The following is an 18,686-nucleotide window of genomic DNA, read 5'->3' as shown; positions in this document are numbered from 1 at the left end:
TTTATGGGCTGCGTTTCTTTTATGGTATTTGTATCCTTTCTCCCAGTAATTGCACATCTAGGAATTTTTACAAAAGGGTATCCAAAACGAGAGAAAGGTTCTCTGCATTAAGAGCTTGGTTGCACTGTTATTTTTAACCTAAATTTTAAATATTACCCAGAAGGCCACAGTGGGGAAATATTTAAGTAAAGCGTGATGCAACCAGTCGATGAAGTGCAATTATTGAAAGAGGAAAACTAATAGCAGAGTGGGAACCTGTTTACCACATTGCATTATGTGGTAAAATAAACCTAATTTGTATATTGTTACAATTATAACTGTATATATGTACAATTGTAACATATATACAAATTAGGTTTATTTTTCCACATAACACTATGTGGTAAACAGGTTTCCACACTGCTATCTAGTAACTGTAACCATATCAATTATAACATTGATAACCATGAAGAAGGACTGTAAGGGAACATGGGCACATAAATGAAAAGAAACATTGGTAGCTAACATCTAATATCAAATCATTTCTGTCATAAATGAAGACAGAGTTAAAGATGAATGAAGGCAGTAACATATTTATAATTTGGGCAGTTGGGAAGCAAAACAGGATTTTGGAAATCAGAAATGGCAGTACCTGTAACGGCATGTGGTCATTCGTATATTCTTTTCTCATTTCTAACGGGTTTCACTAATTTGATTAGAATTTCAGAAATAACCGGAGACCCAGGGATGCTGGCAGTTTGGGGTGAGGAAGGAGGATAAGAGCAAGGTTCAGCCACAGACAAAGGCCAAAAAGTGTTCTGGAAAGCAGCAAGAAAGACCTGACATTTAGGAAGGAGAGAGGGAAGGAGGGGGAGAGTGTGTGTGTGTGTGTTGGTGGATATGAATACATTTCAGAGACAGGATATTGGTCAAGGAGCTTTGAGAACAAAACTTTGTGTGAAAATGTGCTTCTCCTACCTCACTCCTAATCTAAAAATAGCCGGAAGAGAACATCCTCCTGGACGTTCTAGTCCTTTTTCGGGGATCTGTGTGTTCCCTGATCTTTGCCCCATGCCGAGCCACATGCCTGGTGTGCGTGTGGTCCCAACTGTCACCCCCCGGCCCCAGCTGCAGGAGGGCCACCTGCAATCAGTTAGCGCCAGGACTGTGTCACTGTGTGCTTGTGAGGGAGCGAGCGGGATTATCATTCAGCATCCGTATTTTTTTAGCTCCTGTTCCCTGAAATAAGACTGTGCTTGCTGTGTATGCACATGCGGCTATTCCCCACTGCTCAGCAGGTTGCATGGACCCTCCCTACAGCATCTCTGCAAAGGGCTCCATTTGCCCTTTTGCTGGATTACCTTCAGAGACTAAGAGCTCGCTCGCTTCCCAGACAGCCCCATTCCATTTTTGACCAGCTGTTGAACATCAGGCGACTCTGGTGAGCCAAAAGGTGACTCCTTGTGGTCCCGGTTTGGCCCTTTTGTGCCACCAAAAAAAAAAAAAAAAAAGTTTAATTATGAATTTTAGAAGTGGGGAGTGAGTCTCAGAAACCCTGTCCAAACCACTCATTTATAAGACAAGGAGGCAGATTCAGAAAGGTTTACCGACTTGCTCAACATCGTTCACTTCTTCATCCTTTCCTGAATGCCCACCGTGAGCTAAATGCTCTGCTAAATACCGCAGCGGGTGGGGCACAAATAGTGAATGTAGCACAGTTCCCGCTTTCAGAGAGCACACGGTCTAGAACGGGAAATAGACAGACAACTACAGTACAGGGTGATGCCTGTGAAAGGGCCATAGGAATACGAGTGAGAGGCATGGAGGCCAGTGCTGGCCATCAAAAAGACTTTGAGAGATAGTTATCACTGCTGACATTTGTTAAACCTTGACTATGCACCGCACACTGGGCTAACTGCTTTAGTTACATTGTCATATTCACTCTTCCCATCAATTCTATGAAGAATATACCACCCTTATCCCCATTTCCCAGATGAGGAAACAGAGGCTTGGCAAGATTGAGTAGCTTTCCCAAAGTGACACAACGAGGAGAGAGTGAAGTTGGGATTTGAACCCAAGACTGTTTCCTCTCAGAATCACTGCACTTAACTTCTGCTCCCAAGGCTGAGTCTGGGATGCCAGAGGGAGTTACCCAAATACGGATGGGAGTGAAGAACATTCTAGGCAGGGAAAATATAAATGCACTGGACAGAAGCCTGGAAGTCAGGAAGGGCATGTGCATGGGGGGGGAGGGGGGGATGTACAGGAAGCTCCAGGTGTGGCTGGAATGTGGCTTCTGGGTGTGAGAACAGGAGGAGATGCTGCCGACTAGTCGTAAGGTGGGAGTAGAACCAAGGCTGGAACCCACGTCTCCTGGCTTCTAGCCCAGTGTTCTACCACCTTCCATCCTGCTCCGTCGTAGGTTATCATCTATTTTTATTGCCTCTCATTTCAGACTTTTCTTGAAGACTGGGGGTGGGGGGGGGGACACGGCCTTTTTAAAAATGGAGTGTGTTTTTCCTTGCCCAGAGAGGCCTGGGATGAGAATTAATGAGTGGGGTGGCGTGAAAGACATGGGCCGAGAGGTGATGGACACAGGGCAGCTCTGGCAAAGTTCAGTGTGTCTCCTGGAATCCTCCACGGGGCTCCTTTGGGATGATGGGCTGCATACCTTCACGCTTCTACTCTAAGCGGGTAACGCCTTGAGAGGAATGCCCCCAAATATGTCCAAGAACACAGAGGGGAAGGAGTCACGACGATGCTTGCGATAATCGTGGCTGACCCGAGTGAGGGCTTACGTGTGCTGGCCCTGCACTGCGTCCTGCACCAGCTGAACCACTTGCATTGTATCTTTAAATCCTAGCTTAGGAAGCAGTATATTAGACCCCTTCCTGACTAAAGGGAAAGAAAATCAGTTCAAACCACCTTAGGCAGAAAAAGAGAATTTATCGATGCAGGTAACTGAAAAATGCAGTAGTAAGTATCAGATTCTATGGCTGGATGCAGGTACTCCAGTGGTCCTGTCAGAAATGCATCTCTTTCTGCCTCTCAAAATGAAACTGTCTCTGTCCTAGTAGTTCCAAGGAAAGCCCCAGAAATATCTCTCAGTGGCCTACTTAGGTCACATACTCAACCTCAAACCAATCACTGTGACTCCGATCGGGCAGACCTGGTCCATAGCTCTGCCCGTGAGGCCAGACCACTTGGACTCAGAAGTGGGGAGGGGTGATTCCCTAATGGAAGAGGGAGGAACTGTTACAGAAAAGAGGAGAATGCCATACCCCCCAAAATGTATCTACTATAAGTAGATACTAAGAATTCCTCTATTTTAGAGATGAGAAAACTGAGGCACAGAAATAATGTCAGTTGTTTCAGGTCACACAGACAGTGATTATTAGAATAGGGATTCGAACCCAGGCTGTCTGACTCCAGACCTTAAACCCCAGGTCACCTGGCAGCGGCCTGTGTTGCTCAGAAGAGAATTCACCCACCCCATCCCACATTTAGGATGAGGATAGTTCCCGTCCTCTATCATACAAACTGTGAGCACCTAGAGATTCGGAGACCCAGATTCAGGCAACCCAGAACTGACAGGGAGTGGTTATGCCCTCCAGTTGCTCTCATGATGTCCTCATCTGCATCCTGAAATTCCCTAGTCTACCTTAACACGTCCTAAGAGTCCGGAGGGAAAAAAGAGTCCCGGATGCTTGAAGATGAGTCATTCCCAGTTCAGAGTTGCTTGCCTGCACCAGCTCCCTGTGAGGTGTAAGGGAGAACGAGAGGGAAAGGGGGAGTGCTTAGTGCTTCCTGGGAGGGCACATTTGTGCCACTCCCCTGGCATCCTTTAGGAGGGTGGTTGGACATGCAAGAGTCCTTCTTTGGGAGCCAAACCAGGAGCCAGAACGTGCAGTGTAGGCAGATTTCTTTAGCATCCCAGTAAATTACAGCCCCATCACTCTGCAGTTCATAGAGACCTCAGCGGATCAGCTCATAATAAATGGGAGTGCGACTTGCAGGGGTCACAGTATCAAAGCTGCCTTTGGGTCATTTGGTGTTTTTAAATTAGGGCTTTGTGCCTCTCCCGGGGCCCGAGCCGCCTTCGGAAATGCTTAACAGCGGGGCTGGGTGCGTTCGCCAAACAGCAAGCAGCCGTGAAGTCATCCAAGTTAATAGCAGACGGGAGCCGGTGTGATTCATAAATAACCACATGGATTAGAGACTAAATGGTACTGATAAAAGTGTGAGGAAGAGCTTCGAGCCCCTTCTTACTCAGGGAGGTGAGAAGCTTCCACGAACACTCTTTAGGGGACTGGGTACCCTCATCCTGCTGTCCTGGCTGTCTAAGCTTCAAGGAAGGCTTTCACACTGCCATTCAGGGAGACCAGGGATCTGGGGTGGGGGGGCACTGGCGCGTGGGTGTTAGAAATGCAGAACCTCAGGCCCCACCCCAGACCCACTGAATCACTCTGGGAATGGGCCTCAGAAATCCGCATGTGTATTAGCCCTGATGCTCAGTCAGCTTGAGAGGCCCTGCTCATTGTTAAGTGTAATTAAGCTCACATCTATATTTCAGCCGAAGACCCAGGGCAAGCTAACATCAGTTAAAAGGGAAACAGAAGAGCAGATTCATAAGTTACTATCCTGTTTACACTTTCACAGTCAACGTTAATCACCCCCTTTGTTTAACGAGGGCTCCCTTCACAGCCCAGGGGACGGTGCCCAGCAGCCACTAAGGAAACCTTTGAGTTTCTACAAATGTCACTCCTTGCATTTCACGGGCCAGCCCCAAAGTGAGTCAGCAGTTTGGGGATTTTTTTGTATGCAGTGGATGACTAATCCTTCCATGGAGGGTATAACCCACGAATTGTGGATTTGCTCATGTTGTTGCTTGAGCAGCGGAGCCGTGTTCCTTCCATTTTTTTCAAAAACCTGTTCTCCAGGCACTTATTGAAAGCTCAGTGTGTGCCACCGCCCTGCAAGTGAGCATTGCTCCCAGCTATTACACCGCAGGGTGGAGAGAGGCATGATTAAAGCCAAGCAGGTTGCCTGGCCCCTCGGACACACTGTCGGAGAATGCACTCAGGTGCACACAAGAACAACACCCACATATGTGTGTGGGTAATGCCACACCCTTTCCCATAAAGATGAGTGTCCGGCTCCGGGGAGTCTCCCCAGGAGCTGAGTGCCCCCTTCCCTTTGTCTTCTGGGATTGATAGCATTTCTCAATCTCCCTAAAATCTCTCTAGGTGAATATGAAGGGAACCAGTTTCTTGATCTGTACCAGGCATTGTTCAAGACCTTTTACAAACACTAATAAGGTTAACCATTTAGTACTTAGAAAATGCCAGGCTCTACGTGGACTAGTGCACCCACAACCGAAGGTACCTTCTGTGGCAAATCTTTTTACTTTCTTTCATTCCCATTTTGTGATAGGAAACCAAGGCACAGAGAGGGTAAGTAACTTTCCCCATAGTCACACAGCTGGTGGGTGACAGAGTCAGGGTTTGAATGCAAACAGCCCAGCTCCAGAACTTCTGGTCTCAACCATAGTTCTTCACATTATCTCTGAAACCCCAGTGCCTTCACTAGATCGCTCTCTGTCTCCATGTTTCAGGTGCAAAAATGGAGGCCAGGAAAAGGAAAGTAACTCACCCAACGTTCCGCAGCTGAAAGGGACTGATTTCTGATTCCATCCCAAGTCCGTCTGATTCATCTTTGTCTTTCCCTAACCCTCTACTCCCAACATCCCTGCTGCTGACCTGGGCACGGAAACATCAGTGCACGTGACATGAAGGAGACATCCCCTCCTGCTGCTGGCAGTGGGGCTCTGCGTGCTCAGAGGCATGGCTGGGCCAGCCTGGGATGCCAAGAGAGTGTACTGAGTTCAGAGCTGTTACTGGGGGTTAACTTTTTGACCTGTGCTTCTGCTTCAGAACCCTCCATGGCAACGACATCTCCAGCGTTCCCGAAGGCTCCTTCAATGACCTGACCTCTCTTTCCCATCTGTAAGTAGCCCTGTTTCTCCCCCTCGTGCATCTCCTCAAAACAGAAAAGATTATAATGCCAGAGATAATACTATCAGTGCCACCACCTCAGTATGGTTTTTTCCATAGGAATAGTGTGTGTTTTATTTACAAAAATGTACCCACATTGTGCACATTGTGTGTTCTCTGCTTCGGATGCCTTCAAAGACATAATCAATTATGTAAACAATGTAAATATTTAATAAGAACGAACATAAAACTCTTACTGTGTGCTCAACACTTTAGATGAATTATCTCATATTTCTTACAGCAGGAAGGCATTTTTATCTCCTTATTAGACATGAAACTGAAGTTAAGAAAGGCTGAAGAACTGGTCCAAGGGTTGCACAGCTAGTAGGTGGCAGAGACCTGGTTCAAATCCAGGTTTGCCTTGATGCCAAAGCACATATTCTTTCTACACTCGGCATCAGGTAGTCCCCTCCCATTTTACACAGGGGAGACTGAGGCCCATACATATTAGGTATTACATACCTCTGCCGGTGACAATGCTTGAGTGTGTATACCTGCTGTCTGTATATTTAATTATTTTTGTATTGTGCACATACACAACACTGATATATTATGTATGCATATCATAAAACATTCAAAAAATAGAAATGTTAAAGGCTATGGTTAAAAGTCAGCAGAAGTTTTCGTATTTTCTTCCTCAAACAGCACTTTGGAGGTGTCTGCACTGGATGATACCATTTCCCTCCCCTGCACTTGTAAGCTGAGTGGTGCATGGGAGGAGAACCTTCCTTCTACTCTCTTAGGCTCTGTGGCCGGGCCGACATAAGCCAGATGAACAGGAGAAAAGCATACAAATGTATTTAATATTTTTATGTGTATGTGGGAGTCTTCAAAAGGAGAATGAAAACCCAAAGAAGCCATTGGGCCCCAAAGCTTATATACCATTTTTACACAAAGAATGATGAAGCGTGGGGCTCTGACACGACAGAGGAGCTTGGACTGGGGGCGGTAAATCATGGGACCGGGACTAGGAAATCACGCAGAAACTGATGGAAGATCAGCGTTATTTTAGTAGGTTTGTTTGTACAGATCCATTTTGGTATCAACTCCCTTCTCTTCCTGGCCCGGGGAGGGTACCTTTCTCATAGGAAATATGACCTGCTTTTAGCTAGAAATAGCATCTGCTGTTTCTCAAGTGCCTTCACCTCAAAATAGTCAATAGACAGAGCGGCATATTTGGGGGTGGCATGTTCTGAGCTCCTTCAGTGGTCTGAAGCTGCTTCCTAGGTTGCCGGGTATCAAAACCTTCTCTGCAGAGTACATCCTCCAGTGCAACCTTTAGTGGGGCAAGAGAGCCAGAAAATCAATGGCCAGAGGTCCAGGGAGCCTCCTGGAGGGGTTGAGATTGGGGGTGAGTTGAAGATGGAATCTTACCAGGGTAGGTGAGAGCAAAGCCTGAGGGATGGGAGGGGCTTGGGTGGGATTGAAACATCTGCAGGGATTGGAGGTACAGTCTGGAGTTACTGACTTCACCCCAGTGAAGTCTCTGCTGGTCCTCCTGTCAGACACTCCCAATCTAGCCAAAGTCTGAAAATTCTGCTTTTCCAGAGGACCAAGACCACGGGGCCTATGGGCCAAGCTGGGCAGGGGAGCCTGACTTCCTGCTCTGCCTCGTAGGGCACTGGGAACCAACCCACTCCACTGCGACTGCAACCTGCGTTGGCTGTCGGAGTGGGTGAAGGCCGGGTACAAGGAGCCTGGCATCGCCCGCTGCAGTAGCCCCGAGCCCATGGCTGACCGACTCCTACTCACCACACCCACCCACCGCTTCCAGTGCAAAGGTAGGTGCTGACTCACCCCTCCGCCCCTCCCTGCCCCCTGCAGGGTCTGCTGTGTCCCCAGCAGCCTGTCAGAGCTATAGGCATCTCCACAGGTGTGACTTCTAAAGCCGTCGCCCTGTTCTTGCATTGGCCACACAAAGACTCAGATGCTGAAACTGATGTGGACCTGCATCTAAGGGTCCACTTGTCATTCGCTCCCCTAAGTCCCTCTGCTGCCATTTCTACATATTCCTCGTTGACCTCTTACTCTACATATTTTTGCATAGTTGAGAAAATCTTTAACCTGCTTTTTTTTTTTTTTTTTTGCGCCACGCGGGCCTCTCCCTGTTGTGGCCTCTCCCGCTGCGGAGCACAGCCTCCGGACGCGCAGGCTCAGCAGCCATGGCTCACGGGCCCAGCCACTCCGCGGCACGTGGGATCTTCCCGGACCGGGGCACGAACCCGTGTCCCCTGCATCGGCAGGCGGACTCTCAACCACTGCGCCACCAGGGAAGCCCTAACCTGCATTTTCTACCCAGCAATCTTAGAGCATAAGCATTTTCCCGTTTTACTACAGCACATTTTGGGCACATGAGATTTTGATTTGACTGCATGATTATTATAACAAACTACTACTGGGTTCTTATTATGTGGCAGGCATTATGTTAAGCACTTTTTCATGTATTATTTAATTCTCACTTTCCGTGGAGTCGTTTATTCAATTCCCCAGCACCTCTGTGGAGTCTACTTTAGTAGTAGACTTCCTTTTAAAAAGGAGAAAACCGAGGCTTACTGAGGTTAGATGACTTCTCAAGATCACACAGTCAAGAGAATTCCAGGTCTTTCTGATTCCAGAGTGCATGGTCTCAACCACCAAGCTGTAACACTCCATCGTAACTTCTTTAACCAGTTCCTGGTTTTGAACTTTCAGAGTATTTCCTTTTTTTTTTTTCTGACCACAGCTGCATAAATGTCTTTCTCTGTTTAAAATTATGCCCTTAAATAAGATTCAGAGAACGGAAATTACGGAGCCAAAGTATATGGTCATTACTAAGGTTTTCACACTTAACGCCAAATTGATTTCCAGAAAGGGTTGTAACCAATTTTCACTCCCGGTAGCATCGTTTGAGTGCATTTTTCATCAGACCCTTGCATTATTTTATCTCATTTTGTAATCATTGCTAATTCAATAGGTAAAATATTATATCCCCTCATGTTTTGTTTTTGATTATTGGAGGAACTATTTTTTTTCCCAAAAATTTACTTTCCGTTTGACTACACATTGGCCTGTTAATGTCCTTTGCTCATCTCCTAAGGCCTCAGTGTTTGTTCTGATTTACAGATACACTTTACCTCTAAAACTTCACTGTGTCCCTGGAACACGTAGCCTCCCTGGAACAGACGATGTCTCTGTTCTTCGGTGAAGCCAGAGTTGAGCCAGCTGGCATTGGTTCTCAATCAGCCCATTCTGTTCACCCCACCCACAAATGGTCAGACTCACCCTGCGGTCAGTCTCAAGCCAATCTCCAAACTGATGACTGTTATCCTGGGATCATTTAAAGTCCTGACATGAAATAGGGCCTGATTATCCAGGGCTTTGTCAACACTGGCTGCAGCGGTAGCACAGCCCCTGTTACAAAGCTCTGTGTAGGGACGTGGCCTCCCTCCCTCCAGCCCTGATGGCCGAGGAGAGCAGGACACAGTTGAAACTGTAATCCCTCGTCAGCATCGTTGCTGTGTCTCCCGGGCCCATTTCTTACTTCTTCCTGCCGACTCAAGGGTTCTACAAGGAGAACTTCCTATGTGATGTGTGCCTTTGGCCCGGGCACTGTGCCCTCCTTAGCCCTGCACAGACTATGAGGAGGGGTGTTTGGGGAAGGAAAAATGAGAGGTCCAAATGGAGCCTGGGCCCAGAGCTCCCTGAAGGTAAAGAGATACACAAGGGGTTTCTAATTATGGTGCATTGTTTGCAGATTAGCACCAGAATCAGATCAGGCTAATTACCGTAATTGATCTGACTGAGAAGTGCTTCTGAATGATGTCCTGCTGTGATTTTTTTCCTCTCTGGATGACGGCTGAATTAATGGGACTCTAGCTGGACTGGATGTGCTGGCTGCGGAGGGCCAGCTGCCCTCTGGACAGAGATGGGAGGGGCCAGAGCAGAGGAGGAGGGAGGTGTGACAGTGAGCCTACCTGGGGACCTGCCACCAACACTCTGGTTTTGCTGTCCAGGGCCAGTGGACATCAACATTGTGGCCAAGTGCAATGCCTGCCTTTCCAGCCCGTGCAAGAACAACGGGACATGTACCCAGGATCCCGTGGAGCAGTACCGCTGCGCCTGCCCCTACGGCTACAAGGTATGACAGGAGGCTCCGCCCCCTACCATCCACGGTCCAGGGAGGGGCACTGTTCACTGCTGACTCTCCCTTCCCCAAGGACAGTGGATAAGTCCACTTCACAGGTCACTCCAAAACAGCATTTGCCAGCAACTCTCCCGTTCTCCCCAGCACTGCTGGGGGCTGCCCAGCTGTATCCCATTCACACCCGTCATAGAGGACCCCATGTAGTCTCGACAGTGATGCAGTGAGATAAGGAGGACATATAATGTTTGTATTTTCTTTCTTCAACATGGGGAAATTAAGTCTCCGAGAGTTAAAGTACCTCCAAGTAGAGGCATCCCTTGAACCCACCACACTGACCTCCCTCCGGGGTGATTCCCAGGTCCTCCCCCCACCTCCCTTCCCTGTCTTCAGGACAGCCAGCCTTGGAAGCACTGGTTCCAGCTTGAGGAGGATACAGGGATGGAGGATTAAAAGGCCAGCCTTCACGGTTGACAGGCTCAGATCAGCCAACAAGGGCTGGGATAGAGATCCCAGTTCTCCTGTCCTCCCCAGAAATCCAGGCTAATTCCAGAATAACCCTTCCCTCCTCTCTCCTCACCCAGCAGCATCTAGAACACATTATCCTGCCTCCATATTAATATCTATAAAGTGTGGAAGATGTGTCAAGCACTCTGCTTGGCATTTTAGTCATCTTTTCCCCTGTGAGGAAGGACTTATTGATTCCCATTTTACAGACGTGGAAACTGAGCCTCAGACTGTTGAAAGGGCTTGACTTACTGGCCCAAGCTTGTAAGCAGTAGGGTTGGGTTAAGACCCCCTCACTTTCGCCTGGAGGTTTCCTGAGTAGCTGAACCCCTCACTGCACCTCACTGGGGTCAGCAAAGCCGTGACTGGGTCCTCTTCCCCAGGACCCTCCTGGCTTCCCAGATTCCAGCCATCCCAGGGCACCCATCTGAAGGCACTAGGCACGTCGAGAATTTCAAGACAGTCCCCAGCCTGTCTGATGCACCCACCTGGTAAAGCTGAGCAGGAGGGAGCTGGCATCCCCGGGTGTCCTGTCCCCAGGGGGATTTATGTGTATAGTGACAAGCTTGAGGGGCAGACTGCCTCTGGGGAACAGGGCTCCCTGGTGGCTTTCTCAGCTGTAGCTGTGCTTCCAATAGACAGTGTCAGAGTGCCACCTATGGGCCTGAGCCTAAGAGAGCCAAAGGCTTCCTATGAGGCCAGTCGGACAGCCTCCCTGCCCCGGGCAGCCAACCCCAGGCCTCACACCCACAGGAGTCCCAGACCCACGCCCCTGCACACACACGTACGTACACACACACACACGTACACACACACACATACATATTGTAGGGGAAGACTAGAAATTAAGCAAACATGCTCAAACGCCTGGATCCTCAAACTCCCTTGTATTAATTCAGTGGAGAAAACTCAGGCTGTGGATTTACACAGAGCAGCATGTGTGGATCCTGGCTTCGTCATTCCCTAGCTGGGTGGTGATGGCCAGTGGCTGCACCTCAGGCCTCCCCTCTGCACACTGGGACCTGCCACACAGCCTTGCTGTGAGAATCAAGTGTACAGAAACGCATGCAGCGCACCTAGGACAGTACCTGACATTCAGTAAGTCCTCAGCAGCTGTCATACGGATGCCTTTTAACTGTACCGTGTATGCCGGTCCCTAATATCAGGGTGTGGAGTGGGTCATCAGGAACAGGTGTCATGTTGCTGGTTTCCTGTAAAGGAAGCTAGAAGCCCCGGCCACAACCTTTACAAACACACTCACTCACACACACACACACACACACACACACGTACACACGCACGCACGTGCACACACGTGAACTACTTAGCAACAACCAAAGACCTGAAAAAGTCTTTTAATTACCCCCATTCAGCTCTATCTCAGAGCCCCATGATCAGCATGGTCATGCTCTGAATAGCTCTTAACTGTGGAGCTACCATTACCTGCCAGGTGCCTCATATGAGTGTGATTTCTAATCATTCCTTAACTCCGTGGGGTAGCCATCATTCTTCCCATTTTACAGATGTTGAAAAGTCTCAGAGAGAACTAGTAATTTCCTCAAGGCACGTAGCAGTAGCCGGACTAGCATGTGCACTCAGACCAGCCTAACTGCAGAGCCCGTGTTTTGAGAGGGGCAGGATAAGTGCCCAGCATAGCATCGCGGTTCCCAGCGCTGGCTTTGGACTGGATGTCGGGTTCAGCTGTGCCTGTTCCGCTTACTGCTGTGCGATCGTGGGTGCAGCACCTCACTTTCCAAGTCTGCCTTCCCTCTCTGTAAGAATGCGGGTAATAACAACCATACCAGCCTTGCAGGGGTGTTACGCACATTATACGCGATATAAAACTTAGCGTGAGACCTGGAGCAGAAAATGTGCTCCATAGACGACAGTGAGAACGAGCCTCGCCGTTTCCATCGACACGTGGTCTCTCTGAAAGGGATCCCACGTTGCTCTGGTTTAGGATACAACCAGACCCCAACCCGAACTGCATTCTCTGCGTCCCCTCCGAGAAACCTCTGACGGGCCCTTTACTGGTGACGGGGCTCGAAGAGGAAGCAGACAGACGCGGGCCTGCCTTCAGATGGCTGGAGACAGGGCCTGAGGCTCGGCGTGGAGAAAGTGAGAAGGCGGCACTACTCGGCAGAGCCCGGTCCGCTCCTCGCAGGCACTGGCGGCGGCAGCAGAGCGGGGAAGAGGATTTTCTCAGGCAGATGGCGAGCAGGTGGTGTGGCAGTGGAAGGACTCCCGCGATCAGCCCCGCCTGGCACGGCGCCCACGCCGAGCCCACAGCCCAGAAACAAACGCAGCAGATGCCTCCCTGCCGCCACCAGACCCCCCAGGTCCTCCCGAGGACCGCTGGCCAAGGCTTGGGCGCAGCACTGATCCACGGGTCCCAGGGGAGAAGCTGGACGCAGAGGATCAATGCTCCCTGGGACGCTGGGTCTTGACATCCACGGTCCCTGTCTCAGCCTCCCTGCACAGTGCCTTTGCCCTCGCCATTCCTTCTGCCCGACACGCTCTTCCCCACCTACACACGCTCAGACATCCCCTTCAGGGGTTCCTGCTCCAAAGGAATCCCACTCCACCCAAAACTCTGTCTCACGGGAGATCTCAATCTGGCCTCACATCAGGATCACCTGCAGAACTTGAGAGTAAATGCCAACACCTGGGCCCACAGACCAATCAAAGATGACTCTGGGGGGCTGTCAGTTTACAGGGCCAAGGTCTGTGGGCCACACTTCAGCCGTAGTCCACCCTACAAGCTGTGGATTACTGTTAAGCCTCAGTGAGGCTAGTAATAATATCATCTACTGGTATTTATAGAACGCCTGCTATGTGCTAAATGTGTTATGTAATATTAAGCACTTCCTTATTGAAAGGTCTAGTTTAATTCTGGTAAGAGCTCTATGAGGTAGGCTTGTAGAAGTTAAAAGGCTTATTATGCAAGATCAAGGTCAGGCAACCAGGAAGAGGTGAAGCTGGAATATGAAACCAGGTCTTCCTGGCTCCAGAGCCCCTGCTCTCGGCCTACAGGGAAGGATGGCGAAAAGCGGGTGAAGTCTGAGAAGTAGTGAAGCTGGGGCCCAGACTCCTGAGTTCAGCATTCCTCCCCTCCTCACTGTGGACTGACCAAAGGCAAGGGCTCCCTCGGGCTTTCTCTGGGTCACACAGCAGGCTTGTCCCAGGGAGGGCCTCCATCTCCCTGACCTCATCCCAAAGGACGCTGGGAACCCACAGGGGTCTCTTCGTCATGGCAGCCACAGAAAGCCTCCCTAACCACACGCTTCTCTCTCTCCTGCTCCTCAGGGAAAAGACTGCACGATGCCCATCAACACCTGCCTCCAGAACCCCTGTCTGCACGGAGGCACCTGCCACCTGAGCGAGAGCCACAGTGATGGGTTCAGGTAACAGCTCACCCTTGGGCCCTCCCTCCTCTCAGTCTTCATGGTCAGGCTCTTGGGGAAGGCTGAGGGAGCACAGCTATGCGCCTCCCGTGTGTGCCCACACTCTGCCCAGCCCTTTATGTGCATGACTCCAAGGCTCTTCACTCCCTATAAGGCAGCTACTACTATCCCTCTTGTATAGATAAGGAAGTCGAGGCATCAAAGGGATAAATCGTTTGTCCGCAGTTACACAGTAAGCGTTGGTACAGGAATCTGAATTCAGGTAGTCCGTCTCCAGAGCCAGGAGAAGGGAAGCCACAGTTGGCTTCCCTCCAAGGGAAGCCACAGTTGCTGGCTAAAGTCAGAGTAGGATGGGATAATGGCTCAAAGACCTGCCAGCCTGGTAATTCCACCACTCTTTTCTGTGTTATGAAAAGCGATAATAATAGGTGACATTGATTACATGCTCGTTATGTGCCAGGCAGTGACTCTAAGCCTCATTTAAATCCTCATGAGGACCCTATCCGGTACAAGTAGGTACTATCCCCATTTAACAGATGAGGAAACTGAGGCACAGAATTGATTGGCTCTAGGTCCCGTATCCTGACACTCATTCCTGAGTCTCCAAGCCTCACCTCTTTCCTCCCTGGCATTAAGAGCTCAGGAAGAAAAGGGGTGGAAGGCACTTAAGGTTCTTCTCACTCCTGTCCTTGGGGCGGGCCTTCTGCCGCTCTGGCAAACCTCAGGCCCCTCCCTGCTTCCCACCCTCCCAGCTGTGTGCACATGTCCAGTTTCCCGGGCCCTATCCTGGCAAAGCAGACCAGGGGCAATTGGCCCGTGTGGCACCCCCAGTGAGCCAGCGGGTCAGGCGGTAAAGGGGGGGCGTCTGGTGGCAAGCTGTGTGCGGAGGTCTTAGCGCTCAGGTTGCAAACAAGAGCCCTCTGACCAGGGTTGCTGCGTGTTCTGCGAAAGACATCAGGTTCTGGGCTCTGGGTTCTCCCCAGGGAACCCAGCCGCCCACGTGTCCATCTGCCAAGCCAGCCCCATCAGAATCAACTCTTAAAATGTGAAATGCTAGGCAGAGTTGGTTTTCCTGCCTGGAGCAGGCCAAACAACACACTCTCACCCACTGAGAGCCCCGGGGGGTGGGGGGAGAAACTACCCAGAAATCTCACGGTGGTGGCCACCTGGCCTCAGCCAGGAATCACGCCTCCAGGACTGAAAGCCTGGCTCTGCCCCCGCCCCCTGTGCCCCCTCACCGCCACCCCCGAGCCCAGGGACCCGCCTCGGCAAGGGACAGGAGCGCCCCCTGCAGGCGACTGTGTTGCTCCCCTCTCTGCAGGTGAGCGGAAGGACCCGTCTCCACCCTCCGTTGTTGAGGATTTCAAAGGAACTGGAAATATTTTTAGGACTTAATTTTCAAGGAAAATGGCCCAGACCCACAGGATTAGGAAAATGGGGTGGAGGGTGCAGGCAATTTGGCCCATACCCCTGGGATGGTATAGCTTGTGTGGGATCCTCAAGCAGCAGGAAAGCACTGCCCCCCAGGGCAGCACCTGGCAGGCTGGCAAAGGGAGAGCCACCTGTTCGGACGGAGGCTTTGCTCCCTTGTCCCTCCTCTGTTTCCTAGAGCTGCCATAACAAAGTACTGCAGGCTGGGGGGCTTGGAACCAAAGAATGGATTCTCTCACAGCTCTGGAAGTCAGAAGCCCAGACTGAAGGTGTCAGCAGGGCCGTGCTCCCTCTGAAACCGGCAAGGGAGGATTCTTCCTCGCCCCTTCCTGGCTTCTGATGGCTGCTGGCAGTTTCTGGCATTGCTTGGCCTGCAGCTGCACGTGGCCTTCTCCCTGTGTCTGTCTCCACATGGCCGTCTTCTTATAAGGACACCAGTCATATAGGATTAGGGGCCCACCCCACTCCGGTGAATGTGGTCTTCAGTTAACTAATGACAGCTGCAGTGACTCTGTTTCCCAATTAGGTCACATTCTCAAGTACTGGGTGGCGGCGGGGGGGGGGGGGTTAAGATGTCAACATATCTTTTCGAGGGGACACAATTCAATCCATGACACCTCTTACTGGTCAGAATTCTGGAAGCATCACCTACCTCTTCATACAGATGCTTCTCCAGTCTTGACACATTGTCCCTCTTCTCAAAAGAGAGCTGTCCCTACAGCTCACACATTGCTCTTGAGATATCCTTGATAGCTCCACCACCACCCCCTCCACCACCCCTACCTCCCGTAAGGTTTCCAGTGAGGACAGAAAAAAACTTTATCCTCTTTCCTCTGTCCAGTCCATGAGCAACCCCAGCTCTCCTGACCAGTCACTCTCACCCCACGTTTATGCAGTCCTAAAGCTCCGGGGAGAGTCAGAGTAACTCATTTGAGGAAAATAGGCAACACTGTGGTTTAAGATCTTTGGAAAACGACCCACTGTCTGGCTCTGAAGAAATGACCTTTTTCATGAATGGCCAGGGTCCCTAAGAGAAACAAAAAGGACTTAGTCATTTTGCTCCAGCTCCAGAGCTCAGGCCCGAGGACCCTTCCCCCAGCCTTTTGTAGAAAATGTGACCCAGTTTTCAGGTCACAGAGGGAAGGAGGTTATTTAGGACTCTAGGACCACAAAAATCCACTTCCTATTAGTTTAGTTTCGCTGTTTAGCTAAACGCCCAAGTCAGAGCAGTCTCTGAAATGGAGAGAGGCCTGGAATTCCAGGTCTGAGGCTGGAACACACGTTCGTGGATGGGGGTGTATGCCCCTGGTCCCTGACGGGGGGGGATGGGCCACAGAAAGAGTGAGATTCCCTGCAGCGCTTCTTTAATCAAACGCTCGGCTCCCACCTGCATCCTCCCAGCGCCCGCCCCTTGTCAGCTGCCCAGAACGGACTTCATCAGTGCTGACTGACTTTGCACGTCTAATCCTGGGGAAGTGGCCAAGGTCGGACAGAGGACGGGGGTTGAGGTTTTTATCCAAGAGGTTTAACACTCCAGAGACAGGTTAAGGAAATGCATCATACTCATCTAGGGTGTTTTAAGCCAGGCTCACCAGAAAGTGTTGGCAGCAGAGGGGCCCTCCCACCCTTCCCTCAGCCCCCAGAAGCTGGAGGGGGCTCAGAAGCAGCAGGAATACCTGACAGGGAGAAATGGCATCCCTGAGAATAAGGTTAAGGAGGTGGGTAGTTTTGCCTAGAACTAAATCTAGCTAACATGTTCTGAACATTTTCACTGTGCTGTGTACCCTTCTAAGGGTTTTACTTGTATAATCTCATTTAATGCCTGCAGCCACCCTGCAGGGGGTAGATAATAGCACCAGTCAACAGATAAGGAAACTGAGACGCAGAATTTAACTTCCAAGAAACCTGGTTGCAGAGCCTGATCTATGTCCTGCTCCAGATACAAAGGCTGCCCTTGAGTAGAAAATCACCCAAAGGGCAGCGTTCATTTTGCTCTTTCTCTCCTTTGTCTACAAAAGAGACTACCCAGAGGCTGCTTAAGAGACAGCTGGAGGAATTTAAGCTCTACCCAGGAAACTACATCCAGCTGGGGGAGCGGTGAAGGAGGCACAGCCAATGGGAATCGCCCCCTGGCGAGGTAGCCATCCAGGGCCGGGGAGATGGAATTCTGCCCGGAGACAGGGGGCTAGATGAAATGCCCTCTTAGGCTCCTAAGGGTCTTCCTGCTCAGAACCCCAAGACCTCCTGGGTCCACCGTGCTGTCCCGGACCTCCATCCAGAGGAGAAACCTGACTGATTCTATCTCCCACCTTCCCCTCTGCTGCTCCAACCCACCCCTCTCCCTGACCCGCGGCTCCCCTCTTCGCACCCACACATCCCCAAAGCTGCTCCTGTCCCCTGGGCTTCGAGGGGCAGCGGTGTGAGATCAACCCAGACGACTGCGAGGACAGCGACTGTGAGAACAACGCCACCTGTGTGGACGGGATCAACACCTATGTGTGTGTGTGCCCACCAGACTACACAGGTGAGCCCCGACGCCCGAGCGCGGGTTGCCGTGTGCAGGCTGTGGCTTGTCGTGCGTTCGAAGAGTACCACGTTCTTAGCTTCTTCCAAAGGCTCCACCTCCTGTCCCCCTCTGGACAAAGTCTTGAACCCCCACAACCTGGTACTGTGTTATGAGGGGCTTCCCAGAGGCCCTCTCTCTTCTAGCTTGTCTACCCTCTGCCACCCCCCACCCCACCCCCTGCAAATCACTAGCTCCTCCCCACTTTGAACAGTTCCCCAGGGCCCTTTCAGCTGTCCATTTGGTTCATGTTCATCCCCTCCTTCGGGAACCCTGGAGCCCTGGTGGTGTCTGAAGCCAGCACAGAGGCACTTGCATTGTGGTCACGCTCCGTTCGGGTCTGAACTGACAGTGGGCAGATGGGCACGGGTGGAGGGAGCTGAGGAAACACGCATTAAGGCGGTTTCCCGCCTGCGTCTGCCGTGGACCGGGGTGCAGTTCTGGCTTGTTGTACTTTGTTCCTGAGAATGGGACGTAGTGGTTTTGTCTGTGCCAGAAAACGTCAAAAAGTGTCCCCCACAGAGACCGCACCTCTCTGGGTGTCTCCAGCAGGTGAGGGGAGGCTTAGAAGGCACACGGTGCTCTCTGTGGTCTGAGAGACTGGGGCAAAATGAGGACAGGGTGGGAGT

The 18,686-nt window shown here is 50.8% G+C and overlaps 1 protein-coding gene across 4 annotated transcripts in view; it reads left to right on the top strand.

The window, feature by feature from the left end:
• SLIT3 (slit guidance ligand 3) overlaps positions 1-18,686 on the top strand; it is a 609,805-nt gene that overhangs the window by 547,552 nt on the left and 43,567 nt on the right. For all 4 annotated transcript variants that reach the window (XM_073802786.1, XM_073802783.1, XM_033853549.2 and 1 more), the window contains 5 exons: positions 5,913-5,984; positions 7,650-7,813; positions 10,025-10,149; positions 13,966-14,063; positions 17,879-18,018. In XM_073802786.1, the coding sequence (XP_073658887.1) occupies positions 5,913-5,984; positions 7,650-7,813; positions 10,025-10,149; positions 13,966-14,063; positions 17,879-18,018 (599 nt within the window). The remainder of the gene's footprint in view (positions 1-5,912; positions 5,985-7,649; positions 7,814-10,024; positions 10,150-13,965; positions 14,064-17,878; positions 18,019-18,686) is intronic.

This window comes from Tursiops truncatus, chromosome 3, assembly GCF_011762595.2.
Source record: "Tursiops truncatus isolate mTurTru1 chromosome 3, mTurTru1.mat.Y, whole genome shotgun sequence".
NCBI lineage: Eukaryota > Metazoa > Chordata > Mammalia > Artiodactyla > Delphinidae > Tursiops > Tursiops truncatus.
This window is presented reverse-complemented; position numbering and strand designations above follow the sequence as displayed.